This window comes from Bacillus rossius, chromosome 3 (assembly GCF_032445375.1).
Source record: "Bacillus rossius redtenbacheri isolate Brsri chromosome 3, Brsri_v3, whole genome shotgun sequence".
NCBI lineage: Eukaryota > Metazoa > Arthropoda > Insecta > Phasmatodea > Bacillidae > Bacillus > Bacillus rossius.
The window spans coordinates 537,780-561,258 of NC_086332.1; the positions used below are offsets into that span (position 1 = coordinate 537,780).

At 48.2% G+C, this 23,479-nt stretch overlaps 1 protein-coding gene across 4 annotated transcripts in view; it reads left to right on the forward strand.

Annotated features, from left to right (window-relative positions):
• The window catches only part of LOC134530040 (DNA repair protein RAD51 homolog A), a 49,392-nt gene that overhangs the window by 16,474 nt on the left and 9,439 nt on the right, over positions 1 to 23,479 (forward strand). For all 4 annotated transcript variants that reach the window (XM_063364571.1, XM_063364573.1, XM_063364574.1 and 1 more), the window contains exons 2-6: positions 3,808 to 3,902; positions 8,451 to 8,588; positions 12,945 to 13,154; positions 14,933 to 15,141; positions 19,277 to 19,406. In XM_063364571.1, coding sequence (XP_063220641.1) covers positions 3,808 to 3,902; positions 8,451 to 8,588; positions 12,945 to 13,154; positions 14,933 to 15,141; positions 19,277 to 19,406 — 782 coding nt within the window. The remainder of the gene's footprint in view (positions 1 to 3,807; positions 3,903 to 8,450; positions 8,589 to 12,944; positions 13,155 to 14,932; positions 15,142 to 19,276; positions 19,407 to 23,479) is intronic.

A 23,479-nucleotide genomic window follows, 5' to 3' on the forward strand; every position in this document is an offset into this window, starting at 1 on the left:
ACCACGTGCAGTGAGTGGTGACCTCTACTAGTGGGCGGTGACCACGTGCAGTGAGCGGTGACCTCTACTAGTGGGCAGTGACCTCTACTAGTGGGCAGTGACCTCTACTAGTGGGCGGTGACCACATGCAGTGAGCGGTGACCGCTACTAGTGGGCGGTGACCACGTGAAGTGAGCGGTGACCTCTACTAGTGGGCAGTGACCACGCACAGTGAGCGGTGACCTCTACTAGTTGGCGGTGACCACGTGCAGTGAGAGGTGACCTCTACTAGTGGGCAGTAACCACGCACAGTGAGCGGTGACCTCTACTAGTGGGCGGTGACAACGTGCAGTGAGTGGTGACCTCTACTAGTGGGCAGTGAGCACGCACAGTGAGCGGTGACCTCTACTAGTGGGCGGTGACCACGTGCAGTGAGCGGTGACCTCTACTAGTGGGCAGTGACCTCTACTAGTGGACGGTGACCACGTGCAGTGAGCGGTGACCTCTACTAGTGGGCAGTGACCACGCACAATGAGCGTTGACCTCTACTAGTGGGCGGTGACCACGTGCAGTGAGCGGTGACCTCTACTAGTGGGCAGTGACATCTACTAGTGGACGGTGACCACGTGCAGTGAGCGGTGACCTCTACTAGTGGGCAGTGACCACGCACAGTGAGCGGTGACCTCTACTAGTGGGCGGTGACCATGTGCAGTGAGCGGTGACCTTTACTAGTGGGCAGTGACCTCTACTAGTGGACGGTGACCACGTGCAGTGAGCGGTGACCTCTACTAGTGGGCGGTGACCACGTACAGTGAGCGGTGACCTCTACTAGTAGGCAGTGACCACGCACAGTGAGCGGTGACCTCTACTAGTGGGCAGTGACCACGAGCAGTGAGCGGTGACCTCTACTAGTGAGCGGTGACCTCTAATAGTGGGCGGTGACCACGTGCAGTGAGCGGTGACCTCTACTAGTGGGCAGTGACCTCTACTAGTGGGCAGTGACCATGCACAGTGAGCGGTGAACTCTACTAGTGGGTGGTGACCACGTGCAGTGAGCGGTGACCTCTACTAGTGGACAGTGACCTCTACTAGTGGACGGTGACCACGTGCAGTGAGCGGTGACCTCTACTAGTGGGCAGTGACCACGCACAGTGAGCGGTGACCTCTACTAGTGGGCGGTGACCACATGCAGTGAGCGGTGACCTCTACTAGTGGGCAGTGACCTCTACTAGTGGACGGTGACCATGTGCAGTGAGCGGTGACCTCTGTTAGTGGGCAGTGACCACGCACAGTGAGTGGTGACCTCTACTAGTGGACGGTGACCACTAGCAGTGAGCGGTGACCTCTACTAGTGGGCAGTGACCACGCACAGTGAGCGGTGATCTCTACTAGTTGGCGGTGACCACGTGCTGTGAGCGGTGACCTCTACTAGTGGGCGGTGACCACGTGCAGTGAGCGGTGACCTCTACTAGTGGGCGGTGACCACGCACAGTGAGCGGTGACCTCTACTAGTGGGCGGTGACCACGAGCAGTGAGCGGTGACCTCTACTAGTGGGCAGTGACCACGCACAGTGAGCGGTGACCTCTACTAGTGAGCGGTGACCTCTACTAGTGGACGGGGACCACGCACAGTGAGCGGTGATCTCTACTAGTGGGTAGTGACCACGCACAGTGAGCGGTGACCTCTACTTGTGAGCGGTGACCTCTACTTGTGAGCGGTGACCTCTACTTGTGAGCGGTGACCTCTACTAGTGAGCGGTGACCTCTACTAGTGGACGGTGACCACGCACAGTGAGCGGTGATCTCTACTAGTGGGCAGTGATCACGCACAGTGAGCGGTGACCTCTACTAGTGAGCGGTGACCTCTACTAGTGAGCGGTGATCTCTACTAGTGAGCGGTGACCTCTACTAGTGAGCGGTGACCTCTACTAGTGGACGGTGACCACGCACAGTGAGCGGTGATCTCTACTAGTGGGCAGTGACCACGCACAGTGAGCGGTGACCTCTACTAGTGAGCGGTGATCTCTACTAGTGGACGGTGACCTCTACTAGTGAGCGGTGACCTCTACTAGTGGACGGTGACCACGCACAGTGAGCGGTGATCTCTACTAGTGAGCGGTGACCTCTACTAGTGAGCGGTGACCTCTACTAGTGGACGGTGACCACGCACAGTGAGCGGTGATCTCTACTAGTGGGCAGTGACCACGCACAGTGAGCGGTGACCTCTACTAGTGAGCGGTGATCTCTACTAGTGGACGGTGACCTCTACTAGTGAGCGGTGACCTCTACTAGTGGACGGTGACCACGCACAGTGAGCGGTGATCTCTACTAGTGGGCAGTGACCACGCACAGTGAGCGGTGACCTCTACTAGTGAGCGGTGATCTCTACTAGTGGACGGTGACCTCTACTAGTGAGCGGTGACCTCTACTAGTGGACGGTGACCACGCACAGTGAGCGGTGATCTCTACTAGTGGGCAGTGACCACGCACAGTGAGCGGTGACCTCTACTAGTGAGCGGTGACCTCTACTAGTGAGCGGTGATCTCTACTAGTGAGCGGTGACCTCTACTAGTGAGCGGTGACCTCTACTAGTGGACGGTGACCACGCACAGTGAGCGGTGATCTCTACTAGTGGGCAGTGACCACGCACAGTGAGCGGTGACCTCTACTAGTGAGCGGTGACCTCTACTAGTGAGCGGTGACCTCTACTAGTGAGCGGTGACCTCTACTAGTGAGCGGTGACCTCTACTAGTGAGCAGTGACCTCTACTAGTGGACGGTGACCACGCACAGTGAGCGGTGACCTCTACTAGTGAGCGGTGACCTCTACTAGTGGACGGTGACCACGCACAGTGAGCGGTGATCTCTACTAGTGGGCAGTGACCACGCACAGTGAGCGGTGACCTCTACTAGTGGACGGTGACCTCTACTAGTGAGCAGTGACCTCTACTAGTGGACGGTGACCACGTGCAGTGAGCGGTGACCTCTACTAGGTAAGCGGTGACCTCTACTAGTGAGCAGTGACCTCTACTAGTGAGCGGTGACCTCTACTAGTGGGCAGTGACCACGCACAGTGAGCGGTGACCTCTACTAGTGAGCGGTGACCTCTACTAGTGAGCGGTGATCTCTACTAGTGAGCGGTGACCTCTACTAGTGAGCGGTGACCTCTACTAGTGGACGGTGACCACGCACAGTGAGCGGTGATCTCTACTAGTGGGCAGTGACCACGCACAGTGAGCGGTGACCTCTACTAGTGAGCGGTGATCTCTACTAGTGGACGGTGACCTCTACTAGTGGACGGTGACCACGCACAGTGAGCGGTGATCTCTACTAGTGGGCAGTGACCACGCACAGTGAGCGGTGACCTCTACTAGTGAGCGGTGATCTCTACTAGTGAGCGGTGACCTCTACTAGTGAGCGGTGACCTCTACTAGTGGACGGTGACCACGCACAGTGAGCGGTGATCTCTACTAGTGGGCAGTGACCACGCACAGTGAGCGGTGACCTCTACTAGTGAGCGGTGACCTCTACTAGTGAGCGGTGATCTCTACTAGTGAGCGGTGACCTCTACTAGTGAGCGGTGACCTCTACTAGTGAGCGGTGACCTCTACTAGTGGACGGTGACCACGCACAGTGAGCGGTGACCTCTACTAGTGAGCGGTGACCTCTACTAGTGGACGGTGACCACGCACAGTGAGCGGTGATCTCTACTAGTGGGCAGTGACCACGCACAGTGAGCGGTGACCTCTACTAGTGGGCGGTGACCACGTGCAGTGGGTCAAGTGGAGGCCAGGAACTCCTTTACGAGGAAGTGTTGTGTATGTTGCAGAGTTCGGGTCCTTGGCAGACACCGTGGCTGCGTCCGCCCAGCAGACGGAGGAGGTCGTGGATGAGTTTGGGCCACAGCTCATCTCGAAGCTCGAGGTTCGTCTGGTGCTTCCTGTCGCCTTGCCACTGCTCTGCACCTTCACAGGGTGGCCAGTCAACCGGGAAATCGGGAAATACTGGAAATAGCCAGGATTTCTTTAAAAAAACCAGGAATACCTGGAATCAACCAGGAATTTTTATTAGAACCGGGAATTTTTTTTATGAAGTAACGATCGCAAAAATTTATGGCTGTTAAATGAGCACGTTCACCACCCGTCGAAGCACGACAGTATACTCGTGAGTTATATTTTGAGAAAGTTAATTTGTTCATATTGCATTTAAAAACTTTTGTAGTACGTATGAAACCGTTAACAATTCAGACTTCCATACTTATTATGTTTCTGTATTCAAAAGCAACAGCATTTTGGCTGAAAATGTTGTTGTAGCGTGGTAGTAATTTCTATCACGGCATGTTGGTAGCACTAGTTTTGTATGTACATTTGTTTTTACTTTGCGCTCATGTTGTTGCATCACGGTATCACGGATACTTTTCTCGAGTTTTTTTAAAAGTTTAGTTGTGCGGGACGTTGTTTTGAATTTTTTAATCTAACATGTAATTGGCGCAGACTATCAAAATGTCAACGAGTTCGGTCACCACATACAATGACAAATATACGGAAGAGTTTGAATGGGTGGAGAAAGATCCAAAGTGCTGGACAAACGCTATTTGCAATTTTTATAATGTTAAAATCAATATCGGTAGCATGGATGGGAAGAACAGCATTAGCCAGCCACGCAAGAGGGGCAAAACACGTGCGTTTGGTGTCAAGTAATTTTTGTGACGTGAGATTATAAATTTTTTTGTTGGTGATAGGTTTTGTTTTAAGCAAGTTCATTGATTTAATTTTTAAGCCTATAGTTAAGTTGTCTATTGTTTAACGCCAATAAAACATCATATTGTGTGTGCTTTGTGTAACAAAAATACAAATTGTATGCAAATATTGATAAAAACAACCCTTGAAAAAACCTGGAAATAACCAGAAATTTTATCATCCCAGAAGAGTGGCCACCCTGCTTCAGAACTGGCACAGCGATCAGTGCCATGGTGTCTTGATGCCGAATACGAGGCTGGTCTGCTTGCTGGACGCACTTGCTAGAAACTGTAGTGCAAGAATCATGGTCTGTCACCAAGCACTGCCTGTTCAGTCATGGCTTGTTTTGCGCCACACCAGTAAGCTATTGGAATTTAACTTTACGATGGTGAATGTCCAAAACAAAATATAGACACAATCTTTTCCATTGCTAGAACCATTAAAAAAAAACAATAGGGTGTCTATTAAATATGAATCAATTTTTCTGATACTAATGGTTCTATCATTTATAATCGGAACTTATTAAATTTAAAATAATATATGTTGGATCATCAGTGGTGAATACTGAACTCGCAGCTTCTAAAATGCAATCAGAACACCATAATGTGAGTGTATGATTGTATATGTATGTGTGTTTATGCATGTGTATATGTGTGTGCATGCATGTGTGTGTGTATATATATGCATTAGGATGTGTGTGCACATGTTCATGCATTAGTGCATGTGTTTGTGAATGAGTGTGTGTGCAATCATAGTTGCATATGTATATATAAAAACTGTAATGCACTACTTATGTTAAAAAAATTATTTAATACCATAAATACAAATATTAATTCCTGTATAAGCTAGTAATATTAAAGTTCTATTAAATGCTTTAAATTTTTAAGATAGTTTATACTTATTTGTTGATTATCTAATATAGTATTATATCATAAAACTTTCAAAAACATTCAAAAACATTGTTTCATCTTCAAATCTGTATTAATGCAAATAACAGAGGAAGATAGCATATCATTTCATTAACCCTGCAGCACCGCGGCAGTGTTGTAGCGAGGCCAGGCAGCAGAGGGCAGTGTTGTAGCGAGGCCAGGCAGCAGAGGGCAGTGTTGTAGCGAGGCCAGGCAGCAGAGGGCAGTGTTGTAGTGAGGCCAGGCAGCAGAGGGCAGTGTTGTAGCGAGGCCAGGCAGCAGAGGGCAGTGTTGTAGCGAGGCCAGGCAGCATAGGGCGGTGTTGTAGCGAGGCCAGGCAGCATAGGGCGGTGTTGTAGCGAATCCAGGCAGCAGAGGGAAGTGTTGTAGCGTGGCCAGGCAGCATTGGGCAGTGTTGTAGCGAGGCCAGGCAGCATTGGGCAGTGTTGTAGCGAGGCCAGGCAGCATAGGGCGGTGTTGTAGCGAGGCCAGGCAGCAGAGGGCAGTGTTGTAGCGAGGCCAGGCAGCATTGGGCAGTGTTGTAGCGAGGCCAGGCAGCAGAGGGCAGTGTTGTAGCGAGGCCAGGCAGCAGAGGGCAGTGTTGTAGCGAGGCCAGGCAGCATAGGGCGGTGTTGTAGCGAACCAGGCAGCATTGGGCAGTGTTGTAGCGAGGCCAGGCAGCATAGGGCGGTGTTGTAGCGAGGCCAGGCAGCAGAGGGCAGTGTTGTAGCGAGGCCAGGCAGCAGACGGCAGTGTTGTAGCGAGGCCAGGCAGCATAGGGCGGTGTTGTAGCGAGGCCAGGCAGCAGAGGGCAGTGTTGTAGCGAGGCCAGGCAGCAGAGGGCAGTGTTGTAGCGAGGCCAGGCAGCATTGGGCAGTGTTGTAGCGAGGCCAGGCAGCATAGGGCGGTGTTGTAGCGAGGCCAGGCAGCAGAGGGCAGTGTTGTAGCGAGGCCAGGCAGCAGAGGGCAGTGTTGTAGCGTGGCCAGGCAGCATTGGGCAGTGTTGTAGCGAGGCCAGGCAGCATTGGGCAGTGTTGTAGCAAGGCCAGGCAGCAGAGGGCAGTGTTGTAGCGAGGCCAGGCAGCAGAGGGCGGTGTTGTAGCGAGGCCAGGCAGCATAGGGCGGTGTTGTAGCGAGGCCAGGCAGCAGAGGGCAGTGTTGTAGCGAGGCCAGGCAGCAGAGGGCAGTGTTGTAGCGTGGCCAGGCAGCATTGGGCAGTGTTGTAGCAAGGCCAGGCAGCATTGGGCTATGTTGTAGCGAGGCCAGGCAGCATTGGGCAGTGTTGTAGCAAGGCCAGGCAGCAGAGGGCAGTGTTGTAGCGAGGCCAGGCAGCAGAGGGCAGTGTTGTAGCGTGGCCAGGCAGCATTGGGCAGTGTTGTAGCGAGGCCAGGCAGCATTGGGCAGTGTTGTAGCGAGGCCAGGCAGCAGAGGGCAGTGTTGTAGCGAGGCCAGGCAGCAGAGGGCAGTGTTGTAGCGAGGCCAGGCAGCAGAGGGCGGTGTTGTAGCGAGGCCAGGCAGCAGAGGGCAGTGTTGTAGCGAGGCCAGGCAGCATTGGGCAGTGTTGTAGCGAGGCCAGGCAGCATTGGGCAGTGTTGTAGCGAGGCCAGGCAGCAGAGGGCAGTGTTGTAGCGTGGCCAGGCAGCATTGGGCAGTGTTGTAGCGAGGCCAGGCAGCATTGGGCAGTGTTGTAGTGAGGCCAGGCAGCAGAGGGCAGTGTTGTAGCGAGGCCAGGCAGCAGAGGGCAGTGTTGTAGCGAGGCCAGGCAGCATTGGGCAGTGTTGTAGCGAGGCCAGGCAGCAGAGGGCAGTGTTGTAGCGAGGCCAGGCAGCATAGGGCGGTGTTGTAGCGAGGCCAGGCAGCAGAGGGCAGTGTTGTAGCGAGGCCAGGCAGCAGAGGGCAGTGTTGTAGCGAGGCCAGGCAGCATTGGGCAGTGTTGTAGCGAGGCCAGGCAGCATAGGGCGGTGTTGTAGCGAGGCCAGGCAGCAGAGGGCAGTGTTGTAGCGAGGCCAGGCAGCAGAGGGCAGTGTTGTAGCGTGGCCAGGCAGCATTGGGCAGTGTTGTAGCGAGGCCAGGCAGCAGAGGGCAGTGTTGTAGCGAGGTCAGGCAGCAGAGGGCAGTGTTGTAGCGAGGCCAGGCAGCAGAGGGCAGTGTTGTAGCGAGGCCAGGCAGCATAGGGCGGTGTTGTAGCGAGGCCAGGCAGCAGAGGGCAGTGTTGTAGCGAGGCCAGGCAGCAGAGGGCAGTGTTGTAGCGAGGCCAGGCAGCATTGGGCAGTGTTGTAGCGAGGCCAGGCAGCATAGGGCGGTGTTGTAGCGAGGCCAGGCAGCAGAGGGCAGTGTTGTAGCGAGGCCAGGCAGCAGAGGGCAGTGTTGTAGCGAGGCCAGGCAGCATTGGGCAGTGTTGTAGCGAGGCCAGGCAGCATTGGGCAGTGTTGTAGCGAGGCCAGGCAGCATAGGGCGGTGTTGTAGCGAGGCCAGGCAGCAGAGGGCAGTGTTGTAGCGAGGCCAGGCAGCAGAGGGCGGTGTTGTAGCGAGGCCAGGCAGCATAGGGCGGTGTTGTAGCGAGGCCAGGCAGCAGAGGGCAGTGTTGTAGCGAGGCCAGGCAGCATTGGGCAGTGTTGTAGCGAGGCCAGGCAGCATAGGGCGGTGTTGTAGCGAATCCAGGCAGCAGAGGGCAGTGTTGTAGCGTGGCCAGGCAGCAGAGGGCAGTGTTGTAGCGTGGCCAGGCAGCAGAGGGCAGTGTTGTAGCAAGGCCAGGCAGCAGAGGGCAGTGTTGTAGCGAGGCCAGGCAGCAGAGGGCAGTGTTGTAGCGAATGCCCTCGTTTCAGGCGCAGGGTGTGGCTGCGTCGGACATCAAAAAGCTGTCGGAGGCAGGGTTCCACACCGTCGAGGCTGTGGCCTTCGCACCCAAGAAGCACTTGCTCACCATTAAGGGCATCAGCGAGGCGAAGGCTGACAAGATACTCGTGAGTGAATGTGCAGAAAAGCAAAACTATTTTATAATAATTGGTATTGTTTGTGTTATCTAAATTTTGTCAGGATTTATGTTTATATTGTCTTTACATATTACTATCAATTACTCCAGTCATATACTTTACTGTTTATTCTGTTTATTTGGTTGTGAATTTTTGACATATGGTTTGGCAGTTATGCACATTCCATTTCCCCTACTTCCTTCTTTTATAGATTGGTACATTTACTGTTTTAATTTGTTATTGTTTCTGTTGGGTCTTGGTTGGTCACTGTGTTACAATACAGAAGTGGGCAACACCCCTTACCGATCCATTTCTTACTGTAGTGGAGTGCAGGTTCCACCTGTTTATCCGTTTTCACGTCTTTAGAAGACAGTCAAGGACAAGATATTTTTATCTTTTGTAATGAAGGGTGCTGGGTTTCGAGTCTGACCAGCAACCTCCAATCTACGCTTTGTGCCGTAAATTAGAAATATTTGGCACAAATTTTTAATTCACCTGAATTCTTTAACATAAACTTTGTTAGCCCATTCTTCATTCTGATCAAATTTTTCCTACTAGAGTCCTGCAACTCTTTCCCAATGCTTCAACCTATACCTTGATGTGATTTCGCCTATGCTTGTATTGGCTATCTTTTTCTCCCTGCCTCGGGCCACAAACACGACCAGTAACAATGTCCGACTTCGTGACCGGGACCGCTTTTCTCAGTGTCCTCCCAGGACAGCCCACTTCCTAGAGCTCAGTTTAGGTTGGCAGCTCCAGTCATGCCCCATTCTAATGTTCCAGGGCTGTCGGGCACGTATCGCTGCCCGGCATAAGATATTTCTCATGAGGCTGGCACACCCCGCCCCCCTCCATCATTTCCCGGAACACCGCTCAGAGCAACGACCTGGGCCATTAACCTCGCCTCCTCAAGGATATCTCGCTCGCCGGCGAAGGGCCTGCTTCCTCCATCTCGCGGTGAAAAAGACAACTACTTAACTTTAGTTCCGAAAATTCTTCCTAATTCATTCTTAGTCGACAGAGCGTGCACTAGTTGGTCCTATAAGGATCAGTTTATGCTGGTTCCACCTCACGGGAGTCAGTTCCGCCTGTTTTCCGACAGAGCGTACTAGTTTCAGAGCGCGATTAACCTCCGATGCCCCTTTTAGTTAAGCTACCAGCCACCTTCGTTACTTTTTTTGGTCGGAGGAGCGAGCCCTCCGCGCGCTACTTCCAGCCAATCAAAGGCCGTTTCCCCCACTCCCTAAGCCTCCGGGTGTCTGGCCCAAGTAATAAAGAATGACCAACTGTATCAAACGCCTTGGTTATGTCGAAGAAGCAAGTATCACCCTGTCTTTGATTGGTCACTTCAAAATATATTGGATTAAAAAAGGTTAGTAAGTTGGTAGCTGTTGACATTCCACTTCTAAAACCATGTTAATTACATGATAATTTATTTTTAATTTTAAAGTTTAAAAATTATATTCTCAACAATTTCTGAGAAGTCATTATTTCATGAAATTGGTTGACAATTTGAGACATTTAATTTAGAACCTTTGTTGTGAATAGAGATTATTTTTGCTGTTTTCTATTTATTAGGGAAAATTAGAGTTTTAAAGCTACTATTAAAAATATGTTGCAAAAGAGGTACTAATAATTGGGAACAACCTTTGATAATGAAATTGTTAATACCATCAGTACCTGTGGATTTAGATCTTTTTAAGGCCTTAATACCCCAGTATACTATACTTTCAGAAACTGAATGGACAGGTATAGTCACGGAAGACTGGTTAGACAAAAAAACTTGTGGGTTATACTATTTAGAAGATACGTAGATGCTAGTAAAATAATGCGATAAAACATTGGATAGCACAATTGGATTACTAGATATAACACCATTAATATTTAAGGAATGCTGTTCATAGTATCCATCTTCCATTATTTTTACATATCGCCAAAATGTTTTTGGGTTGATTTTTACATTTTTTTTTGTAATTCTAGTCCATTGAATTTGGTCACGTTTTGTTAGATTTTAACTAATTCATGGAAATGAAAGAAGCATGAATAATAGTACAAATTATTATTTCTTTTATAAAGTTTGTGAAAAAGTATCTTAGACTTACAGCTTGTGTTAGTTCTCTTGAAAACCAAAGATGATATTTAAGAGCATTAGGTATTTTTACAGATAATAAATACACAGTTAGTTGTTCAAAAAAATTAATTAACATTAGAAGAATGATATACTTGTGAAAATCGTCAGTCAATTTTATTAGACATTTTCATATGCTGCTACAATTCCAAAATTTTCTGACTTCCACCACTTAGTTGCAGTTATTCTTTGTTGGCATACAACATATCATATGTTGTTCTGTTCGTAGTGGCAATATTTCTCTCAAAAATTATACTTATACCCCTACTAAGATGTTATCTGCTGTACCTGAAACATCTGTAAGTCTAACCTCTGCCGTTGACACGCCTCCTTGTCCGGTGAACAAGGAAGTGGCAGTACCATCAACATCCAGTACAGCGATACTCTGTCTCTTGAGTTCCTCAATGACTTTCGCTCAGTATTCTCTACCATGCCTTCTCAAACCAACTCTCATGGGCTACTCACTTCACATTCTGAAATGAAGTTTTCTTCATTACATCAGTCACAACCAATAGAGGCAGACAGGGTGTTCATGGACTCCCCACAGATGCAGCCACCACCATCGACATCATGATTCTAAGCACCAGCTCGCTTATCATCGCTCATGTTAATCATGGCACTCCAACCACTCACAAAGGAACCGTGCTCCATCACAAACATCACACTAATTAGGGGCAAACGCAGATTACAACAGGGAGTTAAATTCATTCTGTAAATACAGGGAAACACAAGGGCCACAACCTCATCACAGATGGTCACGGTCACCACAACCATATGTTCCCAACCTCTTTTTCTGAATCTTACCCATCTGCCCTACCACCTCCCTACCAACCACTTCATCTTTTTCAAACAAATACACGTAACATCTATGTTTATGTCTTCTGGACATCATGCCACGTAGACACACCAATGCTTCTCCCTCACCACTTGGGCACGGTATCCCTGAATCTGACTCGCTCCAGATTGGTCCCACAATTCCCCTATTAAGGTCAGATTCTTCTTGTAATTCTCCTTCAGCCGAGACAATACAAGTGTGCACCCCCGGCATAGCTCATATCAGTCAACAAATCTGGCGCCACGAGAAGGTGTAAGCGGGAAAGGCTATATATTCGCATCACACGCCCATAATGGAAACCTGGCGACAGCATCTCTCAGTTACTAGAGCCGGCTACAGCTCCGACACATCACAGGTCAGCAATCTCTCCCCATAGGGACCAAGGTTCTTTAGCCAGCAACAGTAGACACAACAGCGAGTAATGCCTGAAGTCATTGGTGAAGCTGTCATCAATGTCACAGCACAAGAAATGGGTTCGAATCTACAAGCCACTGGGCGAGTGGATGACTACAACTACCTCAGAGCGACGAGCAACAGGATGACCAAGGACCGGGTGAAGTTCCCCACTGACAGACCCGCTAGGAGGGTTGCAGGTTGGGATCCAGTTACACGGACCGGATACTCGTAGAGCGAGGGCCATCCCTCGGTGAACAGCTAGATGCAGGGCCCATTGACAAGACGTCCCGACTCACGAGGGGACTTCAATAGCTGAGCTTCTATCCGCAGAGGCGAGCGGCGGACGAATCAGCGAACCGTGTCTGTCCCTAGGCAGCCCAACAACGCAACTAACCTGGGGGTACTAGCTAGTAGTTTACAAGAAATGAGCTACATCACTCGGCACTGGTTACTGAACTCGTTTTGAAATCCTGATTATTAAAAGTAATAATTGTATAAACTAGAAACTGTAACCTTATCGATGAAATATTCGGTTTCGTTAATTTATATTACTTGGTTTTAGGAACTCTTTAATAACGTAATTTTGTTTAGAGCTCCTTTTAATGACTTTGTGTATTATTTTAATAAGTATTTAAATTTAATAATGGTTCCTAGGAAATAAACCGCCTGCCACAATAAACTTTAAAGGGCTTTACTGCACTGTTGAGTTCCTCAGACTAAGATGATGTCATTTCAGCTTGTTAATGCAGTGACTTTGACTCTTTGTTGAACATTCTTTTGTCTAAATTGTGTTGTATGTAATGATAATGATAAACCTTAAATAATTGATAGAGATTTATTTGTTAATAACTTTATATTTTTGCTTTCTTGATTTTGTACATGTCCATGGAGCAATGCAAGTGAGTACAAATGCACGGAATGTGTTGGAGCAGGTGATAAGTCGCAGGTAACCGTGCGTGATAACTGGTGTGTCACTGGGGGTTGGCAGGCGGAGGCGTCGAAGCTGGTGCCGATGGGCTTCACCACGGCCACCGAGTTCCACCAGAAGCGGTCAGAGATCATCCAGCTGACGACAGGGTCGCGGGAGCTGGACCGCCTGCTGGGAGGAGGAGTGGAGACGGGCTCCATCACGGAGATATTCGGGGAGTTCCGTACGGGCAAGACGCAGATCTGCCACACGCTGGCGGTCACGTGTCAGGTGAGACGGATGGCGACACTTCTAGCAGCAGAATAACTGAATCTCGGTTTTAATGCAAAAAATTCTTAGTGCACAAATAACATATAAAGTGTATACTTGAGTACTGATTCATCGATCACTTCTGTTGGAAATGAATAAGTAACATTATTACAAGAAGTATTTTCAAGTTTCTTTCTTGGCTTCTGGTTTGTAGCCGCATCCAAGGTGAATATATCACCACATTTCAGTCAACTTTGCAGTCACCGTCATCAGGGTAGAGTTACCTACTGAGGTTATTACAAGTTCCTCCTGCCTTTAATACTCTCGCCTGAGAGGGGAGTGTTTCCCGATTGGCTTCAGTTGTTCGCCAATCACAGCAGCCTTCCTTTAGTCTGGTTGGCTGTTGGTTTGACCAATCAGAGCTGAGCTTCTGTGATTGGCTGGGGTGCTGACAGATCAGTGACCTCTTCTCTTCTGATTGGCTGGGCTGTTTGGTCCAGGTGGCAAAATAAAGACATCTTCCTAATAAAGAATTCCTTATGTCAAAGGAATTTCAGACCAAGTGGCAAGAATTCTTAGGAAGCATGAAGTTTATACAATTCTAAAACCTATAAATAAGATTGAGATGTCTCTGAAATCTGTGAAAGACAAGACTCCTCCTGAAAACCTAGCTAGTGTTTACAAGATTCCACGTTCCTGTGGCAAGGTATACATATATAGGACAAACTGGCAGACAAAAAATCACAAGAGTTAAAGAACATATCAGTGAATATAAACATGAAAACCCACAATTAGCTATAGCAGAACACTCCTGGGAAACCAGACACAGCATTGATTTCGACCAATTCCACACCATAGCCAACATCTGACAGTGCAAGAAAAGATACATTCGAGAATCAGTAGAAATATTAAAACACCCTGCAAACATACCGTATATACTCGTGTATAGCTCGCCCTTTTTTCCCCTCAAGTAAAGGAAAAAAATAAGGATGCGCGCTATACACGGAAAAAAAAAGTGTAGGATTAGAGGGGAGGAGTGGAAGTCGTTAACTGCCGGGTGACGGGTGACGTTTCTGGCCAGCCCCCACACATACGCACAAGCAACAAGGCCTCTCTTTCACACACACACACGCACGCATGCACACAACCTGGTCTCTCGCACACACATGCTCACAGCACACACACACACGTGCGCGGCAAGCTCGCCCGTCTCTTGTTTATTTTTTGACCTCCCCCTCTACAGAACGCCAGCGCAGCTAGTAAAATAAAAGAGAGAGAGAGAGAGAGAATGTTGTCGCCATTCCCCCTCCCACTTCCTTCGCTTCCTCGTCGCAGCTGCTATCGGTGAGTCATCTAGTCCTCCGCGTCACGTTCCTGCCTGCCTCCCTCCCGTCCACATACCAGTTGTGACGATACAGCGCTTCATTATCTTCCGTCTACACAGCAGAGTTTAAGTATTTTCCTGACGCATCACCACACATCAATTTAAATTATCATTTGTTTCATACGTAATTACTTAACAGGCACCACAAAATGTTAGTAAAATTTATTTACAGGAAAAAATTTTTTTTTCTTTGGAATTTGTTACAAAAATCGTGGTGCGCGCTATACACGAGGGCACGCTATACACGAGGGCGCGCTATACACGAGTAAATACGGTAAATAGAGAACCATAATATGGGATCCATTCTTCAGAAAACCACATAACCTAGCTTTGCCTCTGGTCGGCCAAACCGGTGACTGCGATGTTGACGGAAAGGTGGGTGGACGCGAGGATGAGAGGGGAGCGGTTGTGGCAGCTGCCCATCGACCAGAGCGGGGGCGAGGGGAAGTGCCTGTACGTGGACACGGAGGGCACCTTCCGGCCGGAGCGGCTGCTGGCCGTGGCGGAGCGCTACAAGCTGTCGGGCAGCGACGTGCTGGACAACGTGGCCTACGCCCGCGCCTACAACACGGACCACCAGACGCAGCTGCTGATCCAGGCGTCCGCCATGATGGCCGAGTCCAGGTACCTCCAGTCTGCAGTCTGCCCTGCAGCTCCCTTCTCAGTTCTCACTGCTGATCCAGGCGTCCGCCATGATGGCCGAGTCCAGGTACCTCCAGTCTGCAGTCTGCCCTGCAGCTCCCTTTTCAGTTCTCACTGCTGATCCAGGCGTCCGCCATGATGGCCGAGTCCAGGTACCTGCAGTCTGCAGTCTGCCCTGCAGCTCCCTTCTCAGTTCTCACTGCTGATCCAGGCGTCCGCCATGATGGCCGAGTCCAGGTACCTCCAGTCTGCAGTCTGCCCTGCAGCTCCCTTCTCAGTTCTCACTGCTGATCCAGGCGTCCGCCATGATGGCCGAGTCCAGGTACCTGCAGTCTGCAGTCTGCCCTGCAGCTCCCTTCTCAGTTCTCACTGCTGATCCAGGCGTCCGCCATGATGGCCGAGTCCAGGTACCTGCAGTCTGCAGTCTGCCCTGCAGCTCCCTTCTCAGTTCTCACTGCTGATCCAGGCGTCCGCCATGATGGCCGAGTCCAGGTACCTCCAGTCTGCAGTCTGCCATGCAGCTCCCTTCTCAGTTCTCACTGCTGATCCAGGCGTCCGCCATGATGGCCGAGTCCAGGTACCTCCAGTCTGCAGTCTGCCCTGCAGCTCCCTTCTCAGTTCTCACTGCTGATCCAGGCGTCCGCCATGATGGCCGAGTCCAGGTACCTGCAGTCTGCAGTCTGCCCTGCAGCTCCCTTCTCAGTTCTCACTGCTGATCCAGGCGTCAGCCATGATGGCCGAGTCCAGGTACCTCCAGTCTGCAGTCTGCCCTGCAGCTCCCTTCTCAGTTCTCACTGCTGATCCAGGCGTCCGCCATGATGGCCGAGTCCAGGTACCTCCAGTCTGCAGTATGCCCTGCAGCTCCCTTCTCAGTTCTCACTGCTGATCCAGGCGTCCGCCATGATGGCCGAGTCCAGGTACCTCCAGTCTGCGGTCTGCCCTGCAGCTCCCTTCTCAGTTCTCACTGCTGATCCAGGCGTCCGCCATGATGGCCGAGTCCAGGTACCTGCAGTCTGCGGTCGGCCCTGCAGCTCCCTTCTCAGTTCTCACTGCTGATCCAGGCGTCCGCCATGATGGCCGAGTCCAGGTACCTGCAGTCTGCAGTCTGCCCTGCAGCTCCCTTCTCAGTTCTCACTGCTGATCCAGGCGTCCGCCATGATGGCCGAGTCCAGGTACCTGCAGTCTGCAGTCTGCCCTGCAGCTCCCTTCTCAGTTCTCACTGCTGATCCAGGCGTCCGCCATGATGGCCGAGTCCAGGTACCTGCAGTCTGCAGTCTGCCCTGCAGGTCCCTTCTCAGTTCTCACTGCTGATCCAGGCGTCCGCCATGATGGCCGAGTCCAGGTACCTGCAGTCTGCAGTCTGCCCTGCAGCTCCCTTCTCAGTTCTCACTGCTGATCCAGGCGTCCGCCATGATGGCCGAGTCCAGGTACCTGCAGTCTGCAGTCTGCCCTGCAGCTCCCTTCTCAGTTCTCACTGCTGATCCAGGCGTCCGCCATGATGGCCGAGTCCAGGTACCTGCAGTCTGCAGTCTGCCCTGCAGCTCCCTTCTCAGTTCTCACTGCTGATCCAGGCGTCCGCCATGATGGCCGAGTCCAGGTACCTGCAGTCTGCAGTCTGCCCTGCAGGTCCCTTCTCAGTTCTCACTGCTGATCCAGGCGTCCGCCATGATGGCCGAGTCCAGGTACCTGCAGTCTGCAGTCTGCCCTGCAGCTCCCTTCTCAGTTCTCACTGCTGATCCAGGCGTCCGCCATGATGGCCGAGTCCAGGTACCTCCAGTCTGCAGTCTGCCCTGCAGCTCCCTTCTCAGTTCTCACTGCTGATCCAGGCGTCCGCCATGATGGCCGAGTCCAGGTACCTGCAGTCTGCAGTCTGCCCTGCAGCTCCCTTCTCAGTTCTCACTGCTGATCCAGGCGTCCGCCATGATGGCCGAGTCCAGGTACCTCCAGTCTGCAGTCTGCCCTGCAGCTCCCTTCTCAGTTCTCACTGCTGATCCAGGCGTCCGCCATGATGGCCGAGTCCAGGTACCTGCAGTCTGCAGTCTGCCCTGCAGCTCCCTTCTCAGTTCTCACTGCTGATCCAGGCGTCAGCCATGATGGCCGAGTCCAGGTACCTGCAGTCTGCAGTCTGCCCTGCAGCTCCCTTCTCAGTTCTCACTGCTGATCCAGGCGTCCGCCATGATGGCCGAGTCCAGGTACCTCCAGTCTGCAGTCTGCCCTGCAGCTCCCTTCTCAGTTCTCACTGCTGATCCAGGCGTCCGCCATGATGGCCGAGTCCAGGTACCTGCAGTCTGCAGTCTGCCCTGCAGCTCCCTTCTCAGTTCTCACTGCTGATCCAGGCGTCCGCCATGATGGCCGAGTCCAGGTACCTCCAGTCTGCAGTCTGCCCTGCAGCTCCCTTCTCAGTTCTCACTGCTGATCCAGGCGTCCGCCATGATGGCCGAGTCCAGGTACCTGCAGTCTGCAGTCTGCCCTGCAGCTCCCTTCTCAGTTCTCACTGCTGATCCAGGCGTCCGCCATGATGGCCGAGTCCAGGTACCTGCAGTCTGCAGTCTGCCCTGCAGCTCCCTTCTCAGTTCTCACTGCTGATCCAGGCGTCAGCCATGATGGCCGAGTCCAGGTACCTGCAGTCTGCAGTCTGCCCTGCAGCTCCCTTCTCAGTTCTCACTGCTGAACATCCTCCTTGGCTCAGCTTTGTGCATTCATCTCTTTTATTGGCTTACGGTGTAATGTTTAGGCTCAATTTTGAAGGAAAAAATCTTGCCTTATACATGAATCAAATATGCTTGTTGGGAAAATGCACCAAGAGAGAGAAATTGTTGCTACAGATATGAAATAGGGTTTAGTAGGTTTTAATACTCTCAATTAAATTCCTATAAGAAAAACAAAAAAAAATTGCACATTCCGCTAAGAAATGTGGCGGCGTAGCTTCTATGATGTGAATGGGGGCGTAACTCATTCAGTCAGGTCGACAGCATCATGACATCATTAAATTTGTTTCTTATTATATAAAAATATATTAAAATTCTAACAAAAACTTACAACTCAAGATTTTGCATTAAAATCATGGCCGTATAATCTTGTAAACCGTATGCCATCTTGATAGACTATGATGTAAGGAAATTCATCTCCATTGAAGTTGCCCTTAAGGGCGATTTTACGTTCTTTGACTCCATTAGCAAGCATTTGTTTTTCCAGTTAGTCCTCCCATTCCTAGAATTATAAATTACAGATATTTTGGAGACATGCTGCACACCTCAGTGTCTCTCGATCTGCTGTTTTATATTTTGTTTATGTAGTTAAATTTATCTGTCACCTTATATTTTTCCACTAATGTATGTACATATTTATAATTCTTTTCGTTTAATTAATTAATTTAGTTTGGAGAAGAGTGTTCCGATAAATTTGTCACTCACCTGTCAGCGTACCAAAACTATTGGCCTTGGTGTGCTCTTTGTTTCCGTGCCACTGCACGGCGCCACCAGACACTTAGAGCTAAGAGCTTCAACTGTAGGTGCGGTACTTGCAGCAAAGATGGCCGAGCTTGGAACACCGCAGGCTGTGGTCGTGTCCGCGACGTCACAAACACCAGCGCCAAGCTCGCTAGAACACTCAGATGCTGTGGAACTCACATGTCCACACGCCTCGCACCTGCAGGCACTCCCCACAATAAAGAAACTTGGCTCCAAATAGCAGATTTTTTATTACAAACATTATACTGATAGAAACTCCTACAGCACATCCTCAGTTTAAGTTGCAGTCGGTGTTACCTGTGTGGTTGGACAAGTCAATAAACATATGTAGTTGATTTATAATTCCCGATGAGTTCAGTAAATTTAACTAGGTAAAGCTGTTTACTTGCTGGGGTAGGCACAAACACAAAATGAAAGTTCAGAGTTGTGGATCAGTGCTGCAGAGATGCAGTCGCTGGGATGCAGGGTCTAGCGCGGTAGTCTGACTGCACTGAATAGTGCAAGGCTGATGTTGGACGGTTGTGCCAGTACAGAATTATATGTATTCTAATTCAGTTTTAAACAACAAAACCTGATATTCACACATGAATAAGTAGAATATGACAGCATCTTAAAAAAAAAACTTTTAATTTTGTCTGTGTTGGCAGGTATGCCCTTCTGATTGTGGATAGTGCCACATCGTTGTATCGCACGGACTACTCCGGGCGCGGTGAGCTCGCCGCACGCCAAATGCACCTCGCACGCTTCCTGCGCATGCTGCTGCGTCTGGCTGACGAGGTGAGTTCATGAGCCGTGCTCCTCTGTGAGGCTGCCACCACGTACCGGTCCGTGCCTGACAACACTTGAAACTGCTACCTGTCTTTTCAAACATACATCTCTCAGGCAAAATAATTATGTAAATCATTACTTTTTTTATTTAATTGTGAAAGTCTATTTGTTCGCACGAGGGTGATTTGACGTGTAGTTCTCCGCCCGAGGCCGGAGCGAGACGTGACAGACCTGTGTTCCGGTCAGCCTGGAGGTGCGATGGGGGTGGAGCAGCGACGGAATGAACTGGTGGGGGATACGGGAGTACCCTGAGAAAACCCACATGCCACGACAACATCCACCACGTGGGAGTCGAGGCTCTGACTGCTCGACCCGTGAGAGAGATTCAAGTGCATGTTGTGTGTTCATTCTCTGACATTATACATCTACACCTCAATACAGTCAGACTCGATCCCATGATCATTTTTGCGACAAGTTTTTATGGGTTTTTTCTAAGATAATATCTTTTTTAGAACAGGAGATTTCAATGTTATTTTTTTATATATATTGTCTTTATTCATAAAAATATAATATATTATTAAACAAATATGAAACTACAATAATACTTAATATTTATTTTACCATATCAGCCTCATTTTGATTGACACCTGATACACTATACAGTAAGATAATTAGTATTAAGCATGTCTAAAACAAAACTATTCAGAAAAATAAAAATTAATCAGAAATTTTGTGCATTTGAAACATGTCCCATCATTAATGTAAAAATGTGTTATTTTTTAAGACATGCAAGATCAAACAATGTAATATTAATTTTGCCAATTCATTTAGGTCATCAATTTTAGTATAATATTTATACTAAATAAATTACATTCAACAATTTTTCCTGATGAAACATTAAATGGTTGTAATTTGAGTCAAATTTTGTCAAAAGGCTGATTGATTGCATGCCTTCAGTTAAATCTTGGTGCTTGCATTTCGGTGGTATGTATTGTGTGGACATGCTGTGCAGTGTTATTTCAGTGTTATCAAAGTTCACTATGTAATCATTGTACCTAAGTCAGGGTCACGTTCAAGCTTAAAAATTAAATAGCATTAAATGTCCCAAACATTTTATGAATGATTAGAAGCACTTAAAAATCTTATTGGAGGAAAGCTTTTTTTTTTTTTTATTTTTTTTGCATGCATAACATTTTTTCTGGTTGTAACATTCCTCGTTAGGTTCTAGTTGCATGAAAACAAAAGGATGGAATATCCATTATTTTAGTGGAAGAAATTTAAAACCAGAAATATCTACTATGTTTATTTTCTGTAAGGGTGTTTTGGGATTAGTATATCTATATATTAATGTAACTTTAATATAGTAATTACCTTTTAATATATTGGAAAAGTTTGGTTTTTATCAGAACTTAAGTTGAAAAAAATTGTTAGGGTATTATTGACATTTACGTTGTCTTAATGTTGAGTGTGTGCTTGGACGCACAATGAGAACTAGAGCGCACGCGTTCCTTCAGGCTCGTGAGAGCCTTAGGGAATCTGACAGTGTTATAAATAAGAAGTTCACTGCAGTTTTATCATCTTAAGTCTTTAATTGCACGTATGTACAAGCTTACACGTTTTTCATTGTTCCTGCCACACAACATGGCCGCCTGGATGTTGGTTAACATGTTGCCAACATAACATCTTACATCTCCTTTACTATATATGGATTGACACTAAAAACATACAAAATTTACACCCAATAAACTACAACCAGTTCACATAGTTACATGGCTCAACAACAGTATCTGTTTACATTTCAAGTTTACATACAAAACACTACAATTAGGTAGCTCACATGCAACTGTGACTGTTTACATTTCCATATGTCTACAACTAATGTACATAATCCTCTAAATAGCGAGGCCTTCTAATAGCCCTTCCTGGCCTAAGGGTTGGCAATGAATCGAGCATTGTTTCTTCACTACCACTGACGGAATCAGAACCCCGTTCAATAATAGAAGTAGCACTTTCACAGTCTCTTGGCAAGTCAGTATCACAACCTGAAGGCACATTATTTACAAAGCCAGGTACTGTCCTTAAGTGTTTTCTGTTTCTCCGGTAGACAGTGCCATCTAATGTCTTAAGCAAATATGAGAGAGGTGTATCATATTTACTAACAATAGTGGCTGGGTTCCACATATTACCTTGTTGAACTCTAACAAACTGATTTGGATGCAATTCAGGGAGGGCTTTCGCACCCCTATCAAAGTACAACTTCTGACTCTCCTGACGTCCCTGTAATCTATCAGGAACATCAGCATGAATGTGTGGTTTAAGCAGATCTGAGTGAGTGGGAATTTTGGACTTCAATCGACGGTGCAACAGCATTTGAGCTGGGGACAGTTGAATACCAGGAATAGGAGTATTTCTGTATTCAAGTAGTGCTAGAGATAAGGGGATTTTACACCCTGATACCTTCCGTAACATACGCTTTGTAATATCCACTGCTTTTTCAGCAAGCCCATTAGACTGAGGGTAGTGTGGACTAGTGGTTTGAACTTTAAAATTCCAACATTCAGCAAACTTCTTAAATTCATAACTGTTGAAAGGCACATTATCAGAGACAATTAAATCTGGACTACCTAAACTAGCAAAAACATGTTCCAACTGTTTGATTACTTCAGTTGATGATTTATCTGTAAGAAGTTTCACTTCTAACCATTTAGAGTAGTAATCGATGACAACTAAGAAATTCTTCCCTGCGAACTGTAAGATATCCATCCCCAAATGAGCCCAAGGCCGGTCAGGTATTGGATGTGGCAACAACGGCTCCTTAGTGTTGCATCTTTGATAGGTTTGACAAACTTCACATCTACCAACAAGTATTTCAATGTCCTGGGACATATTAGGCCAGTAAAGTGCCTCTCTGGCTCTGGCTTTACATTTACTGATCCCAAAGTGAGTTTCATGGATTAAAGATAGCATGGCTGGTCTCAGAGATGCAGGCACAAATATTTTTAACCCAACAAAAATCAAGCCATCTACTACTTCCAACAAATGCTTTAACCTCCAAAACATTTTACAGGAATCAGGTAACAACTGTTTTGATACAGGCCAGCCATCAGAAATAACCTTCATGAGGGCCGAGAGTTGGGGATCATGTGCTGTAGCTTCTCTGAACTGCTCTTTTTTTTCTTCAGACATGGGTAGATTGGACACCAATGAATGAACTGAAAACTGCAAGTCGTCATGGGAGTTATCATCACTTTTCAGAAATGCCCGAGACAAAGCATCTGCAACATACATTTCAGACCCTGGTTTGTGGACAACTGTTACTGAATATCGCAGCAATTTAAGCCTAATATTCTGAATGCGAGGTGTCAACACATTTAAGTCCTTATTCATGATGCCTACAAGTGGTTTATGATCACTGTGAACTGTTACTGGCCTCCCATATGTAAATTCATGAAACCTTTCACAAGCAAATTTTACAGCCAAAAATTCCATTTCAATTGGTGCCCACTTCTGTTCAGAGCTAGTTAGACTCCTTGATGCAAATGCAATCGGCTTGTCATTCTGTAAGGCACAGCAGCCTATTCCCAGAGAGGATGCATCAGTTTGGATTATGAGTTCCAGGCTTGGGTCATAGACCCCTAAAACAGGTGCAGAAGAAATGAGATTTTTCAGCAATTCAAATGCTGAATCCTGTTCACCCGACCACTGCCAAGGTTCATTGCTGTGAGTAAGGAGTCTCAAAGGAGCAGAGACTTTTGCTAGATTAGGAATGAATCTTCCTACATACTTTACTAAGCCAAGAAAACGTAACAACTCTGTCTTATTACAGGGCACTGGCATGGACACAATAGCTTCAACATGTTTTGTTTCTGGCTCAATACCTTGTGCAGAGATTACATTTCCAACATAGCTTACACGAGATGCTTGATACTGAAACTTAGATTTATTAAGCTTGACATTACATTCTCTAGCTCTGCACAACACCTTACGAACTATTGACTCTAAATCAGACTGAGTGTTTGCTCTCATAATAATGTCATCAAAGTATATCTCAACTCCATCAATATCACCAAATATCTCAGTTG